We start from the raw sequence: 16,174 nt of genomic DNA on the forward strand, positions 1-16,174 counted from the left end.
CCCTGAAACATCGTCACCGGAATCATTTACACGCTCGACTATTCGTTCGTCGTCGTATTACCCCATTTCACAGTGTCACCAGGAATTAAGTTAAGTTAATGACGAGATTTCCTAACTCTAAACGCTCCACATAGCTATCATTTTTATTTTCACCCGAGATTTTTGTTTCCCTAGGGGAAGGAGAGGAATTGTGCATTTTGTGCGTCGGGTTCGAGCGCAATGACGCGGGTAATTTGTAGTCGAGTGTCAACGCATCTATTTCTGGATTTTTCGAAGCGGGCGGACACCAACCCAACATTACGGCTTTTATTCTCCCTACAGACATTTCTTCCCTACCATTTTTTATCTCATTTGTCATTTATTTTTATGGCTATTGACATTGAAATTGCGTGGGCGTTAAACAATGCCATGATAAACCTTTGGCTTTTGAAATTAGAGAGAAATATTTGGTTTTTTTCTCCTTACTGAAAAATCACTGGAAATATATTTCCAGTAATCAATTGACTGATTAATTAAGTATATGGTGCAATTACGCTGTGTATTTATTTATACTACGAATGAGAGGAGGAAGCTAATGAAGATGTCAAACAAAAAACCTTTGTAACATCGGAGAAATAAAATTATCTATCTATCTATCTTTCCAACCACTCACGCCAATTCCTGAAAAAGTAATATAAGCTATCCATTAATCAATTATGAAAATAACAGCACGATCTCAGGTTTGTATATTCGCCTGCGTAACTTGAAATAACAAAATTAATGGAATTTATTGAAATTTTTAACTCTACAAGTCCATAATTAACTCAAGGAAATGTTAACTCGGGTATTGAATTACCGGCGTTCATCAAAATCTCGGATAAATGACCTAAAGTCATTTGAATCGTTGTGACTCACCGTCAGAACTCGGAACTTCTCTATAATAATGTGTGCAGTAGATTCGATGATTAATGTACACGTGCCACAGAGCAGAATCTCCAACTGCTGAGTGAGCCACAAAACCATCTTATCTTTTTTTTTATTTTTTAATTGTTTTATTCATTTTCTCGTTCTTTCTTTTTCTTCTTTACTCACCACTTTCATGGATATATTTATGTATCCACTGTGCGGTCTATTACTCCTGGTCTCGCTCAATGACTCTTCAGGGATTCACACATGTAAACGGTTGATAGTGAAACACTTTTCAAACCTCCCGAAAATTATCCTAATCCAAAAATACACATATATTTTTATATTATGGATAAATGAAGTGAAGAAGGAGTAAAGGGCGCCAAGGGGATTTAATCCCTAGAATAGTTTTCGAGGAATATCTCTGATTAGTGTTGAACGATTTTTTTTGTTAACAGATCGTTGATTAGATCGATTTATTCTTTCAATCAGCTCCAATGGCTCTTGGGGATTGTTTGTAGCGGAAATTGGTGCATGTAAGGTGTCACATTGCATACCTACAGCTACAAATGTGTGTGAACCACTTCAGCAGCTGGTAAGGAAGCGCGGGAAAAACGGATTTTGACATTTTGACGAAAGCCAGATCCCCGGAAAATATTTGGAAGTATCATTTACATATGTATCACTCCTGAGTTACATAACTTGGAAAAAATAAATCGTCAACATGTGCTTTTTTCTGCGACCTTTACGACATTTATCATCATAAAAATAATAATCACTGAATATCAAATAAAAAATAAAAATACTGAATTATAATTCATTTGGAATTCAACTAATTTTCTATGTTTATAATAACTTGTTTAGAAATTGAAATGTCAACATGTCAATTATTTCAAAACAATGAAAAAATTTAATGAAGAAATAAACTAAAAAGAAATTTTGGACATTGCACGCGTCCACATTTATTTATATTAACAATATATTTAATTTTTATTGATGTTTCCATGTGAATTGAAATCATATGAAATCAAGGTATCAATTGAAAAAGTCTCCCTCCTCATCACTTTTAATACTCAAATCGATGGAAAATATATAATAGTGTTGGGGAATGGCTGGCGACCGACCGAACAATAAATCCACTTTATTTTCAATCGTTCTAATCTTCGGCCAGTAGATCATCATCCAGATTAACATCCTGTAATCACAATTAAATCATAATTATTACTCTCTTTCTGACAATTAATTTTGTTTATTGAGCTTATCTAGAAATATTAATTAGAAAAATTCTTAAAATCAATTTCTTTTCCTTTTTGGAATCAATGGGTAATGAATACAATATGGAATGAAGTATGGATCATTAGCAGGAGACTGTGTAATCGATACAAATGGACTGTACCAGAAATACTGCGATGGCCTTTTCGAGTGCTTTTGCAAATCCCCCCTGGGGATATTTACTCGACAGTAGTCACGGTGTATTTTGTTTACAGCCTTGTTTTCATAACATATCCCGTCGGTTCATGGGCGACTCAAAATTCTACTTTTATGTATTTTGTCGATAAGATTTTTTCTTCTTTCCTTTCATACTGGAGAAGAAAGTGAACGTTATTATTTCTTTTGATTTAATTTTCCAAATCTTCTCTGACAATTCCACATTAAACAGATAATCAAGATATAAATAATATAAATTGTTCAAATAAAGCCGCCAATGGAAAGCACTTTGATCTTCTTGAGATTTAGAAAATCGAGCCAGAACTGTTAATAAAGCCCAAATATTAAGTAGTAATTTTATTTCGCTGGGGTATCACTTGCTGAGTGCATAAGTCATAACGAAAAAAAAAGTGATTCCACTCATATTGCACTGTTTCGATCTCCCCAGGACAAGGGGAAAATACATGCTCAGTACCGCCTCCCGTTTATTTTGGAAACACAATAGCCAGTCTAGAATTACATTGTGGACGAGCTAATCACTAATTAGCTTCCTCTAATGCGCTTTATTGATTCAAGGGATCGAATGCTGTACGACCTATTATTTGCATATTTTTCAAACTCACAGTTGTGTCGATGTTTTCATCGAGATCCAGATCTAAATCGAGATCGTCGTCGTCCAGGAGCCCTGATTGACTGGTTTTTGGTACAATCAAGATCTGGGCTTTGTGGGACTCGGGTGCAAGTGATTTTCCAAGCCCAAGGTCTTGTAATCTGTTGGCTAATTTGTCTGATTCATCCTGCTCTGCAAAATTCTCACTGTCACTTGGATGGAACTGTCCGGCTTGCTCTGCCGCTAGCATTTCTTCCAGAGGTTTTCTCTCGATATTTGGCTATAATCCAAGATTTTTCTCAAAATTATTATTCATTGGTAAAGTGATAAAACATAATTGCATTGAACGTCTCAAGTTTTTTGTCAAATGAAAAAGCCATCATTTAGAAAAATGAGTGACTGAGCCTCATAAAAATACAAATGAATGATGAGAAGGCCCATAAGAACGTGGACCAGTCCGATAGCACTGAGCAATCGATTAGTCATGGCTTGACGATTCAAGCAACATAAATATCGCGGTCTAAGTCTCAAACGATCACTATAATAAACGACAGCTCTAGATCATAAACCCTGTGTAATATGACGACCATAAAAGCAATCATAAAAAGAACGACCAAGAAAAAATTTTTTCATCTGATGATTGAGTGAAAATCAATTGTTAAATTATTCATTGATCTACACACCTATTAACTATTATAATTTACGAATTAATCACATTAATCAAAATGATGGTCTCATTTGGTTAACACGAAATAGTGAATTACCTTAACAGCTGAAAATTCCGCAGCTGGTATTCTTCTCTTGCCCTCGGCCCTCAGGAACTGCTCGACCTTGAGGGATTCCCTGTACCCAGGAAACAAGTTCTCATACTGTTCAGGATCAGCAAGACTTTGTCCTGCCTTCTCACTGACAGCAGAGAGTTTTTCCTTCCACAGTTTGACAACATAAGAGATTTTGCTGGGGGCATACGCTCTGGCAAAGAATGCGGCCTCCGGTATCCTGTCAGTGTTCACGAGGATATCCAGACACTTGTCCACATCTCCCAATAAGAAATTGGAAAGAAATGAAATATTGTTCTTTCCCCCATCGTCAGCAGCCTCTCCCAGCTTCTCAATCATCCCAGCATTGCCAGTGCTAGTAGCCAACAGAAGGAGTCCACCAAAATCTTGTGCCTGATGCAGACACTCTTGTGCAAGGGTGAGCTTTCCCTTCTGAGTAGCCAAAGAGGCCAACTGCCTCCATTTCTGTTGACTATTGGCTTCCTTTGCCAAACTGTGCGCAATCTCGAGATTTCCAAGGGCAAGTGCGAGCTCAAATCTGTGCTCAGGGTCTGTGGATACATCGAGCGCCTGTTTTTTAAAGCCTTGTTTCTCCAGGAAATGAGCAACACGAGTTCTGTGCTCTTTTGGAACTGTGGGGAGGACCCTGTCTGCTGTCTCAAAGTCCTTCCTCATGACGGCTGTCTGGTACTCCAGGACAGATAGGAGGAGTGAGTACGAGACGATTGCCAGTTCCTTGTCGCAGAGGTACAGTCGGTTGTCCCTGGGGACGTATCCCAGAAGGTACATTGGTCTGTCGAGGTGGGATATTGTCACGACCTCACCACCCACGAAATAATTGATCCTGTTGACGCTATTCGTGTAGATAAAGCAATCGCCCACCCACAAGCCTGTCTTGACAACCTCAGACATATCTGCGACCATTTCAAATGCATCCTCAATGTCCTCAGCATTCTCAGGAGCATTAGCAACGACTTCAGCGTGATATTTCAGGATAAAGTACTGATCAGCTGTTGCCAGGGCTATCAAAGAAGCATTTTCTGCCCAGTAGACGTGAGTAGATTGGATATCGATCCTCCTGACCAGTTTCAACGTATCCCAGTCAAAGAAGGAGAGACCAGAGACTGAGGAGACGCCCAGGAGAAATCCACCAAAGATACCGTCGACTCCGAAATCAGGTTTTAAGACTTTCTTCTCCTTGAAGTTCTTAAAGACTTTAACGACTGAGGAACTCTCTCGGACAGCGTATTGAGAGGAATCAGAGGCCCAGACGAATTCGAGAGCTTGACCGAAGGCCTTATTGCGGAGCGCCATTGAGGTGTAAATTATGTACTCTCCGTCACCGCACACCACGAGAAAACGACCATTAGGATTGTGCTGAATTGTCTGGGGGTAGATTTCACAGGCGCCCATGTCTTTGACAGCTAACGGAAGGCGTTCGCCATCCTGTGCCTCTTCTCCAAGGGCTTTAAGGTTTACCTGTTGAATTTCACTGTGCTTAGCCCAAACAATCTTTCCACCCATGGAGTCCATGGATACTGCTGGTTCCTCCCTTCCTACTTTAATCATAACGCTTCCCTCGTCATATCCAATGGCCACATTATTCGAGCCCTTCATGCTCGCAATGGTCCATACACGTTCGAATCCATAATTCAACGAAGACTCCAATCTGTACGTTCCTGCGTGCCAGATTCTCACAGTTCCATCCTCTGAGCCAGTGAGGACGATTGGAAGTTCAGGATGGAAACACACAGCTGAGATATTCTGCGTGTGCCCCTCCAGGGTCTGAACACACGTTTTATTCTGATAATCCCAGATCTTAACGTACCTATCGTCAGCTCCAGATATCAAGTACGGTTTATCTCCTCCGTGATAGTAGTCCACACAGTTAACTCCCTTCTCGTGACCCTCGAGAGTGAAATTTGCAGTGGATGAGCCCAACTGCCAAACTTTAACTGTTCTGTCCAGGGAGGCACTTGCGAATGTGTTGTTGTCCTTTGGGTTGAAAACAATCTGCATAACGTAGTGGGTGTGACCTTCAAAGACCTGCTGTCCTCGCCAAGATTTTTCCCAGTTCCATAGCTTAATTAACATGTCGTCTAGAAAAATGATGAAAATTTGGATTTGAATAATCTGCAGTGGTTCTACGATTTTATTGATTCTAACCACCAAATTTAGGAGATTAGAGGGAATAAATTTAAAGAATCTTACCACTGCTGGTTAGTATGAAAGGCTGAGTAGGATGTACTGCGATACATCTGACGTAATCACTGTGAGCCTCAAAGGAGTGCACCCTTTCCAGAGTATTATAATTAAAAACTCGTACATGCATATCATCAGATCCAGTCACGACCCAATTTTTCCGGGGTACGAATTTGGCAGCTCTCACTGGCAAATCGCATACCTCGAATGTCTTCACGAGGGTCTGACTCTCGTGATTCCAGATGTTGACATTTCCCTGATATAAGGAGCAGAGCATCCATGGTTCTGTTGGGTGGAGGTCCACACTTTTCACTCTGTCAGACCTTGCGGTCAGTCTACGCTTTATATCCAAACGTAGAGGCTGAAATAATTCCATTGATTAACCTTTCATCTCAATAGACGGGAACCAATTATTGGGGATTAATGGGATGGTAATGTTAATTAAGGATGATTAATTGGTGATCAGATGTTGATGCAATTTTGACGTGTGGTGTGGGTTGGTATGCTCCGCCTGTGAACGTCATCAGACTTAACCCAACCAAGTGTTTTTTGTTTATACTGTCAAGAATAATTACCAAGTTTATTGTCGACTTATACGAGTGTTCGTAAAACTAGTCACTCACCATTTTAAAATTCCGTGCTCGTGTAGATCTTGTTGTTAATTATTAATATAAATTCGTATAAAATCCAGCTTCCAGATCCAAACAAGAAACCGCTGCCATGAAGTTAGGACGTGGACGTGGCTGATGAGCTTGAGGGAGACAGTGTCAGAGGCGCGCGCATCCAATAATAAATTCAAAAAGGAAAAAAACATTTCCACTTACCACATGAGTTTTCTCGGTTGATCAAACGAACTTCTAACCAACATCTGCCGGTGTAAACAATGAGACGTGCTCCAAAATCATTTGTTTGTAAATAAAAAGAGTGCAAGTATTCTAAATTAGATTCACAATGGAGGAAACAGCATCTACGATCTCCGATCCAATAAAGAACCATCAAGAACATGAAGAAAACCGTGCAGAAGAGATAGATCCAATAATCCCTGAATCTGCTTCAATGGTCGGTGAGATTGCCATAAAAGAATCAACAGTTACACAACAAATGAATGAATTGACATTAGATCAAAAGGAAATGCAGATAGAAACACGGGAAACGAATGAGATATCCCAAGAAGTCGATAAGAATTCTTTAGAGGATGACACCCAGAATTTGAGCTCAAAGACTGAGGAGAATGAAGATCAGATTTTCAAATATAATTGGAGTATTTCTCCTATCCTTTTGTGCTCAGCTACTGAAGAGTATGAACCTAATGCTAACTGTGAGAATTTCACGAAAGGTTGTTTGTGGTCGCCAGATGGTACTTGCCTTCTGGTACCTGCTGAGGATTTCAGACTCAGGGTTTATGAACTGCCCACAATTTTGTACTCTGGAAAATTTCCGCAGGATTCACTATCTTCACTGAAGCCAGTCTTTAGTATTAAAGAGGGTGGAATTGTTTATGACTGCTCGTGGTACCCATTGATGAACTCCTGGCAGCCAGAAACCTGTTGTTTTATTAGCACCAGCAAAGAGACTCCCATTCATCTTTGGGATGCCTTCACTGGACAGTTGAGAGCTACTTATCGAGCTTATAATCAGTAAGAACGTCTGAAAATTAATTTATTCCAACACGTTATGTATCTCTCTTATACATAATAGATACTATTGAAGAAATTTCATTGATTTCATCATCTCATTCTCCAGAGTTGACGAGGTGGAAGCAGCAATTAGTGTTCAATTCTCTGATCACGGCCAGACGGTTTGGGCTGGCTTTAAAGGCGCCCTCCGATCATTTGACACTAATCGTCCTGGAAGACAAATTGAAGACATTTTTCTCAAACATGACTTTCCAAATGTCACTGGCATCGTCTCCTGTATTAGAGAAAATCCTAAGATGCCGGGACTCCTCGCGTTTGGAACGTACTCCAAATGCATAGGTGAATATAATAAACAAATAAATACGTGAAAAGCGACAAGTCAGCTGTCTCATACGGAAATTTGCATTTTGTATAATTGTCTTAGGTCTGTACAACAATGGGCCACTTTGTTCCTTCAAAGCAAGCAGTGGAGTGACTCAAGTGGAATTCAGTCCCTGTGGTACGAAATTATATGCAGCAGTTCGTCGTAATGATGAATTTGTTTGTTGGGATCTTCGAAATCCGGGGATTATTCTCTATTCGTTGGAGGGACGTCGGTCAAATACAAATCAGAGAATTCAATTTTCCTCTTCGCCGGATGGCAATGACGTTATCTCAGGTCAATACTAACTTTCTTAATTATCTTAGCAATCAGTTTCCCAGAAAAATAAAAAAAATTATTTTGCAGGTGGAACCAATGGTGTCGTAAACGTCTGGAAAACGTCGGAAATTAATTGCAGCGAAATTCAACCCTCCTGGAGAATTTCACTCTCCGGTGATTGTGTAAATGGTGTCAATGTACATAAATGCCTGCCAATAATGGCAACGAGCTCGGGACAAAGATTGTGTGAAGAAGATCTTGTGATTAGAGACAATAGCGTTCGATTGTGGTATTGTGGATTTGGAATAGACAAATCGTGACTGATTAATGACACTGACTGCAGCGTTGATGTCGGTCCAATCTCGGCACAATATTGAGTCAAGGTTGGCAAGAATTAAATTAATTTACAGATTCCACTAAATTACTCGAATAATATTCATTTGAATATCCAAAAAAAGAAAGAATTCGGCTAAATAAACAGAGTATTTTCTTTGGAATGTGAAAATTGTGGGCTTGAAATATTTTTCCGTAAGAAAAATACTTAACGTAATCCATTCGCTCTTAATCGAGTAGTCCTTTTTATTAAAAAAAATGATTTTTTTGATGTTACATGAAATGCATGGTCATTTATTAGCAAAAATGACCATATCATTTAAAATCATAGACAATATCTCACATTTTTAAAATCAACTATTCGCGAGCAAACCCCTCAGTTATGTGAATAGCCATTCATTCGCTCCGATCGAATGAAAAGCACCAGATTTACTCGATCCAAGACTAAAAATTCTATCATTATCTAGAGCTATAATTAGCCCATTTAAATGAACCGCTAGAGATTTGGAGGCCTAACCCTTTTCCCCCAGGATGATTCACTGACCACAATTGTTACCAACCAAAAAGCGCCACAGAGTCTATGGGGTTTTTTGTCATCGCGGGGGTGGGGGTAACCTGATCTGGCATTCTAGCATCAGTACACAGTCGAGGTTAGCTTGGCAACGCAGTCGGAGGCATAGTTGGCATAACTATTAGCTATTGAAATTCGTACCTCCGTCGGACAATTTATATCTAAAAAACATTGAATGAATAAGTGCACAATGAGTTCAAAAGAAAACGTAACGCCTGGAACAAAATCTCAAACGACAAATGCCAAAGCTTACGGTAAAATCGTTCTCACCCTTCAGAATTGTCTCCTACCAGAGGAAAAACTCAAGTCTACCCCGTCACACTTGGACGGTCTTGACGCTGAAACCGAGACAGATTTGAGAATTCTGGGTTGTGAGCTCATACAAACCGCCGGCATTCTCTTGAAATTACCTCAGGTGAGATATAAAAATGATTACAAGTTAATCGAGATAATTGGCGATGTTCTGAGTACGTCGTTTACGTCTCAGTCGATGACATAACCTCCAATGTATTTGTGTTTTGGTTTTCACTTATTTTTTGCGACCATCTTCTTCTATTATAGTTTGAATAAAATATTTTCAGGTGGCAATGGCTACGGGCCAAGTGATATTCCAAAGATTTTACTACAGCAAATCTTTAGTGAGGCATAACATGGAGACAACAGCTATGGGATGCGTCTGTCTCGCCAGTAAAATCGAGGAAGCACCACGAAGGATACGAGATGTGATCAACGTTTTCAATCACATAAAACAGATGTCCAGTCAAAAATCTATAACTCCAGTAATCCTGGACCAGAACTACGTAGCTTTGAAGAATCAAGTGATTAAAGCAGAGCGTCGCGTTCTAAAGGAACTGGGCTTCTGCGTACACGTCAAGCATCCCCACAAGATAATTGTTATGTATCTGCAGGTCCTCGGTTACGAGAAGAACCAGGATCTCATGCAGAAGTGCTGGAACTACATGAACGATTCTCTACGTTCTGATGTATTCCTTCGACATCATCCTGAAACGGTGGCGTGTGCTTGTGTCTATCTTGGAGCTAGGCAGCTTAGGCTGCCCCTCCCAACGTCACCTCCTTGGTTTTCCCTGTTCAAAGTTGATGAGACCTCCATCAGGGACGTCTGCCGAAAAATCCTGAGGCTTTATACTCGCCCGAGAGTTCGGCCCGAGGAGCTCGAGAAGAAAGTCGAGGAGCTGAGGCGACAGTATGAAGAGGCGAGATCCAAGGCTAGGGGTACTGAGGCTGATGGACATACGCCCAGTCCTCCCTTACCCAAACATCATAACGCATGGGGGGGATTCATCAGCCGAAGTGGAACTCATGCAGTCCCTGAAAGAGCTAAATCACCTAGGAAATCCAAGTCATCGGTGGTTACATCATCATCTACAACACGAGAAGAATCCAGTACAAAGCACTCGAAGAAGAAGAGGTATTCTAGTCGCAGCCGATCGAGAAGTAACAGCCGAGGAAGATCCAGAAAACCAAAGAAGACCTCACGACGTACTTCTGGCAGTCGTAAATACAGACGAAGATCTCGCAGTTGATTGCACGAACGAATCATGCTTTACGATCATTTAATCTGTACAAGAGACTTTTTGGCTTTTTGCAAGTCTTCTCTTTTTTGTAAATAAATATGAATATCCATTTGTCTAAAAAATAATTTGTTTTTCTTCATTAATTTCCATTCAAACACCACAGCTACGAAATTTATTGAATATTTATTGCCAGAAAAACTTACATTTAAAAAATGGCAAAACTTCAATCTTCACTGCCTATTCAAATCATGAAATTCCTTAAGAGCCTCAGAATCTTACTTCTAAAATACAAAAACATGAATTACTCTATATTTATCAATTAATTAAAATTATCTAAACGATTCACTGAATATCGATGACTCTCTCGAGATGGCCCATGAGTGTCTGGAGTTGGCGAACAGTTTCAGGATCTAGAGCAGGAATTAAAGAGTTGCGAAGTCCACCAGCAGTGGGCAGGAGGGAAATAATTTTACCATCTCCGAGAGGCACGTTAATATTAGCTGTTTGATCTTTGACGATAGAGGAGACCAGGATGGGGCTGCCCTGCATGCTCAGTACCATCTCGCCCTGTCGGGGATGTCTCAGAATACTCATGGGAGTGTTGGGCTTGACCTTGGGTGTGACAGGTGTGAAATCAGTGGCTGATTTCTGGCTGCTTTCTGGTTCTATAAATTTATTAATGACTCGAGAAGCTGAAGCTGCTCGTTTGTCTGTAGATGTACTGACTTTGGGGCTCCTATCAGTAGTCGTTCTCGACGTACTCCTCGCCTTCCTGGAGCTTCGGCCGACATTGCCAGTCTTGGAAACTCTCGTCCGACGACTATTGCCACTCTCTGTGATGTAACCATCGTCTGTTGAGACAGCAGTCTGCCTCTTTGCAGATTGAGGCTTTGATTTAACTGTTGAAGGGGGCGCGTAGCGAATCGAAGCGTGTTCTGAGCTCGACGAGACGTCCTCGTAGTCCTGCTCATCCGTCTTATTTAGAAATTTTGATAAGTCTCCCAGGGTCATTTCACGGACCTCTGGGGGAATCTTCGAGAGAAGTAGATCGAAGTCATTATCGAAATTGTTGAACATTGTCTCAAAGTCAAACTGCACCTTGCGCCAACGAAGGTCTGCCTGCATCTGAAAGTCTTTCACCATCATGTCACTCTCCTCCTGGAGGGACAGCGATGAATTACGTTTACGAGGCTGCTTAGTACGAGGCATTTTATGATATTGAAGGTCCTGTAGTTGTTAGTAGATTCCTCATGTGTTTCTGAAATATTTGGTACGATTATTAAAAAAGTGCTGAAGAATATTTACATGTTTTCATTCAATTTGGCGCAATAGCAATTAACATTGTTCTTCTTCGATTACAGAATGACTATCTAAAATGATAAACACCACGTTACAAATCATTTAATTATTATCAGATTAGTATAAAAAAAATCGTTGAAGCACAGCTAATCCGAATTGTAAGCCCAGTCGATGATGTGCATTACTCTTAGCCTTTTGTTTTTAATTTTAAACGTTTTTTATTAATTTTTGGAGAATTTCATTTGACAGTTGATCAATCGACAAATGACTAAATACTTCATCTATCTATTAACCTTGTTTAAAAATAGAACAATGTTGAAAATTAATGATAGAATTATTTTTAATGGGTGTCCGTTTTACCTCAAGTGTCCGTATTAACAGATTATCACACAACTTATTCCTCTAAATTCATTTGATACCGACTCCATTATTCTTCTATTAGATTTCTGTCAATTTTCTGTTCAACTGACGTGATTTTAAGGTATCAACTAAGAATTTGTGATTTTTTAGCAATTTACCTCGGCGTCAGCATGGGGAGGCGTCCATACTAGGCTAATGGTTTTCCTTCGTATTCTCACTCTTTATAGCTCAGTCACTCCTTGTTTCTTTAGATTGAAAAGGTCAGTCTGGAACTATTAATGAGTTCTTTGTGCTTTGGTTTGCTAATTATTTTAAGAAGTCACAATAAATACTGAATTATATTTTCCGAGACGAGGGCAGGACTCAACCTGTTGTAAGAGATCTCGGACAGATCTGTAACGGTACGGTGGTACAACGAAACGACTTTGAAAGAACGCTGTCCGGCTGTTTTGTATCGAAGTTGTTCATTGGTATAGGGTATCTTAGGTTGCAGAAAGGAGGACCAATAGAATTTGATTTTTAATGACAAGTCGGGAGGTGCTGCCCTCTTTTCAACATTTATGAAGTCTCTTTTTTGGATTTATTTAATATATAAAACTTAATTCCAACTATTTTTAATTGAACCAATCAACATTGATGAAATCCTTATCAGAGATTTAGTGGCTAACGAATTACACATTTTTAAAAGCTTGGCGCTAATGATATTCAATGGCGCCACTGTCCTTCTAGTAACATCATTAGGGAACATGCCAGATAATAATTTTCAAGGAGAATATTCCTGGAATCAACAAAAAAAAAACTATTTGATCATTTGAACATCACGTGTCCTGTTCATGTGGTTTATACAATCCAGGAATAACCGAATCTCGCGGAAATCCTCAGGATCGTGGTTTCTTTTCAATAACATATCAATAACGTTTTTACCTCATCCTTTATTCTATTTTTATCACTTAAGGCCATGCGGTTTTTATTTCCTTTCCTTCATGAATCCTAACAATAAAATAAGCTGACAATTGATGAAAAAAATGAACCAAAAAAACATTCATTTAAAAAATAATTCTATCATTATATTTACATATACACAAGAAAAAAGAAATCGAAAAATTATGTCTACAAAACTGTAAGATACAAATTATTTATCAGCATTGTTGTAGGACGGTCTACCAGCTAGTTCCAATAAATAGCGATCGGGATGATCGAGCCAGTCAGCTGCACTGAGTTTAACCACACGCTGTCTTTCAGCTTCCTTCACTTGCCATTTCTTAATTTCCAACTGTCTTTCTCTGTAGAATGAAAAACAAATGTTTACAATGATTCACACTTCATCTGTTTACTTGATTACACACTCGCAGCACAAGATATATGCGTGATAAGGTAGTGTGATGTTATCTAATAATGAAAAGAACAATGGAATTATCATTATTTATGAGTGATAACAGATGATTAAGAAAAATTGCGTGAAGAATTCCATTTAACTTATAAATAAAGAATAAATGTCAAAATCTCTCGTAGAGTTGATAATTATTTTATCATTACCGTGATTTACGATCCCCACATCCCCAGGCATCGATACTCTTGATTCTGTGGGGTGCACCGCCAAAACTAACTGAAGCAAAGCTTTGGTCTATATTGATGTAGGGATTACGTGGATCCTTGCCAGCTCTAAGGCCATGGGGATATCCCCTGATGCTGGTATTCAAGTACAGGAGCTTGGGGCCTTTCTCCACGAGCCTGTAGCAGGGCTGGAGCTCGATTATCATACAGTCTTCGTCGCCCCAGTACAGATGGGACTCTCGCCATTCAATTGACGAACATATGCAGTAAGTAACTCCGTCTGCGTTGCCATTTTCTCCACGAATAAATATAACCGTAGGCCCCCTGTAACCCAATATATGATGCAGGAGACGATTTGCACCAGCTCCGTGTTCATCACTCGTGTAAAGAAGTGTCCAGTGGCTCGGGCAAGGATAGCTGGAGAGTTTTGCTGATAAAACTGCTGAGCTTTCCTTGCTGGGCGACTCCTCCGTCTGAAAATGTCATGAATTAATTAATTCAAATATTTTGTATCAAGTATTAGTCACAGTGAAATTTCAAGAAGAAAAAAAATCGAGCATAATTGAATAGTTATCTCATACCTGAATGAAACAAAAAGGCAAACTTGTAGACAACAGCCAGACTTGACTCAGTGGTAACATATTATCAGCCTGTTCAAATGAAAGTACTTTTTCAAGAACAGGGGTAACTGGGCCAATGTGCGGTTGCAGCTCCTCAGTAGACAAAAGTGCCTGTCCATTACGATATGCTGTTGTCAGCACGTGAACAATGTAACGATGTACTCCATACACGACTCTTGGACAATGCTGCCAGAGCCAATTGCTTACGAAACAGACGGAAAGAACATCTTTCCCATGAAACTGGAAAAAAAAACCATTAGTTAAAAATTCATCGATTGAAAAGTCATTTCGCTCGAATAATTTTCTTTCCTTGAGGAGGACACTCATTTATTGTAATGAATTTCCTCGAACTTACACAGGACGTAACAGCTGCACCAATGGTTTTGTGCACATAAGGACAGGTAGATCCTTCATTATCCATCGCCAAACGATAAGAAATCATGAGTAAGTCCCTTAGGCCCTGAGGTGTTACCTCACCACTTTCATCCATCGTGTTAGAGTACATTTTCACGTAAATATCCAATACCGTTCTGTCATTCATGATACCGAGGAGTTTCTCAATTTGTTGTTTAAAGGCAGAAGTACCCAAGTGCTTGGTCGTGGCCTTGGATGATTTATGAAGGTATCGGTACAACCTCGAAGCAAACTCCGAGTAATGAGGGAACAAGTATTTAACGAATATTTCTTCTGAGACACCGTGGCCGTCATTATCGTGGTGATTGCGTTCAGATAAGATCTGCCAATTCAAAAGTACATGGTAGAATAATTAAAAATTCCGAGATTGTTAAAGGAGACTGTAAATTAGTAAAACGTATTATCCTTAACGTTCACCCATTGTCAGGAGAATTTAACTTAATTTCATTGCGCATCTAACATATTATCAATGCCACAAAGAAAACAATAATTTTTTCTCCATAAAAATTATCCAAAAATTTGAAAACTCTCGGAAACAATCCATTAAATGGTCTCACAACAATTTGGAATGAAAGAAAATAGTATTTTTTCATCATTAGGGTTTTATTAATTTGTCATTATGTAAAGAGTGACAAATACGTATGACAAATGACTTACCTTGCTGAGTTTATCAACGGGTCTGAAATGCGTGACAAAATTGTGCTCAATATCAGAGCCCGATGGGCTCCGTGACATTGACTTGATATTATTTGTATTATTTGTCATTGCTGCACTCTTTTTGCTTGTTTTATCGGCACTCCGTCCCACATGGTTACCCATTGTAACGTATGCGTTGGTAATTTCATATGGTTTATCGACTATTTTGTGGAATTATTTTTTTTTAGCAAGGAGTAACAATACTGAACAGCACTGTGCAACTGTGTCACAAGCCCGAATGAGTGGTGAAATGATATATACAACTCTCTGACACATGTGCCACCCAAATGGTGAATTTCGTGACGCTGTCGCTGGCTGTGACACCCACGCACAATAGGGACTTTTCACTGTTTTTGTTTTCATAATCTATAATTTTATACTCTCTCCACCAGCCACGTCCACCACCTCTAATGCTATCAATTTTCGCTATTGACTAACAATTTTATGAAAGAAATATTGTTGCGCAAGATCATACTTCTGAATGATCATTATTTTAAATCGCAAGACTCGAATTCATCGATTTCTGCACGTTCGACGCAAACTCTCTAGGGACCCTAGACGTCGCCCTCTGGGTACAACGACCTGTAATCGTTCAGGATTTTTACCCAGGA

General features: G+C 39.5%; 5 protein-coding genes across 5 annotated transcripts; 2 read left to right on the forward strand and 3 right to left on the reverse strand.

The window, feature by feature from the left end:
• Positions 1 to 1,949: 1,949 nt before the first annotated feature.
• On the reverse strand, positions 1,950 to 6,655 carry beta'COP (coatomer subunit beta'). Its single transcript, XM_011312209.1, has 5 exons — positions 6,528 to 6,655; positions 5,914 to 6,265; positions 3,688 to 5,801; positions 2,937 to 3,203; positions 1,950 to 2,080 (listed from the first exon to the last, which is right to left on the reverse strand). Exons 1-5 carry the CDS (start codon positions 6,528 to 6,530, stop codon positions 2,042 to 2,044), a joined length of 2,775 nt encoding a protein of 924 aa, XP_011310511.1. The 5' UTR covers positions 6,531 to 6,655; the 3' UTR covers positions 1,950 to 2,041.
• Positions 6,656 to 6,734: 79 nt separating this feature from the next.
• WDR79 (WD repeat domain 79) lies at positions 6,735 to 8,696 on the forward strand. The gene is made up of 4 exons (XM_011312212.1): positions 6,735 to 7,541; positions 7,648 to 7,880; positions 7,966 to 8,199; positions 8,269 to 8,696. Exons 1-4 carry the CDS (start codon positions 6,856 to 6,858, stop codon positions 8,499 to 8,501), a joined length of 1,386 nt encoding a protein of 461 aa, XP_011310514.1. The 5' UTR covers positions 6,735 to 6,855; the 3' UTR covers positions 8,502 to 8,696.
• A 457-nt stretch (positions 8,697 to 9,153) lies between these two features.
• Positions 9,154 to 10,745, forward strand: LOC105270957 (cyclin-L1). The gene is made up of 2 exons (XM_011312213.1): positions 9,154 to 9,500; positions 9,667 to 10,745. The coding sequence occupies exons 1-2, from the start codon at positions 9,261 to 9,263 to the stop codon at positions 10,627 to 10,629; spliced, it is 1,203 nt and encodes a 400-aa protein (XP_011310515.1). The 5' UTR covers positions 9,154 to 9,260; the 3' UTR covers positions 10,630 to 10,745.
• Positions 10,746 to 10,784: 39 nt separating this feature from the next.
• LOC105270958 (uncharacterized) lies at positions 10,785 to 12,704 on the reverse strand. The gene is made up of 2 exons (XM_011312214.1): positions 12,438 to 12,704; positions 10,785 to 11,878 (listed from the first exon to the last, which is right to left on the reverse strand). Exon 2 carries the CDS (start codon positions 11,827 to 11,829, stop codon positions 10,963 to 10,965), a length of 867 nt encoding a protein of 288 aa, XP_011310516.1. The 5' UTR covers positions 11,830 to 11,878; positions 12,438 to 12,704; the 3' UTR covers positions 10,785 to 10,962.
• Positions 12,705 to 13,320: 616 nt separating this feature from the next.
• On the reverse strand, positions 13,321 to 16,111 carry LOC105270959 (uncharacterized). Its single transcript, XM_011312215.1, has 5 exons — positions 15,525 to 16,111; positions 14,809 to 15,189; positions 14,415 to 14,693; positions 13,816 to 14,306; positions 13,321 to 13,562 (listed from the first exon to the last, which is right to left on the reverse strand). The coding sequence occupies exons 1-5, from the start codon at positions 15,684 to 15,686 to the stop codon at positions 13,412 to 13,414; spliced, it is 1,464 nt and encodes a 487-aa protein (XP_011310517.1). The 5' UTR covers positions 15,687 to 16,111; the 3' UTR covers positions 13,321 to 13,411.
• Between the last annotated feature and the right edge of the window lie 63 nt (positions 16,112 to 16,174).

The sequence above is a fragment of the Fopius arisanus genome, unplaced genomic scaffold (assembly GCF_000806365.1).
Source record: "Fopius arisanus strain USDA-PBARC FA_bdor unplaced genomic scaffold, ASM80636v1 scaffold00098, whole genome shotgun sequence".
NCBI classification, from domain to species: Eukaryota; Metazoa; Arthropoda; class Insecta; order Hymenoptera; family Braconidae; genus Fopius; species Fopius arisanus.

Coding starts and splice junctions, on each gene's coding strand:
- LOC105270958 (XM_011312214.1), bottom strand. CDS start 11,829: ATGCCTCGTACTAAGCAGCCTCGTAAACGTAATTCATCGCTGTCCCTC.
- beta'COP (XM_011312209.1), bottom strand. Junction 3,204..3,687: donor CGGAATTTTCAGCTGTTAAG/GTAATTCACTAT, acceptor CTTGGATTATAG/CCAAATATCGAGAGAAAACC. Junction 2,081..2,936: donor ATGAAAACATCGACACAACT/GTGAGTTTGAAA, acceptor TTGTGATTACAG/GATGTTAATCTGGATGATGA.
- WDR79 (XM_011312212.1), top strand. CDS start 6,856: ATGGAGGAAACAGCATCTACGATCTCCGATCCAATAAAGAACCATCAA. Junction 7,542..7,647: donor ACTTATCGAGCTTATAATCA/GTAAGAACGTCT, acceptor CTCATTCTCCAG/AGTTGACGAGGTGGAAGCAG. Junction 7,881..7,965: donor AACGTACTCCAAATGCATAG/GTGAATATAATA, acceptor TAATTGTCTTAG/GTCTGTACAACAATGGGCCA.
- LOC105270957 (XM_011312213.1), top strand. CDS start 9,261: ATGAATAAGTGCACAATGAGTTCAAAAGAAAACGTAACGCCTGGAACA. Junction 9,501..9,666: donor TTCTCTTGAAATTACCTCAG/GTGAGATATAAA, acceptor AAATATTTTCAG/GTGGCAATGGCTACGGGCCA.
- LOC105270959 (XM_011312215.1), bottom strand. CDS start 15,686: ATGGGTAACCATGTGGGACGGAGTGCCGATAAAACAAGCAAAAAGAGT. Junction 14,694..14,808: donor GTGCAGCTGTTACGTCCTGT/GTAAGTTCGAGG, acceptor TTTTTTTTCCAG/TTTCATGGGAAAGATGTTCT. Junction 14,307..14,414: donor TGCCTTTTTGTTTCATTCAG/GTATGAGATAAC, acceptor TGACATTTTCAG/ACGGAGGAGTCGCCCAGCAA.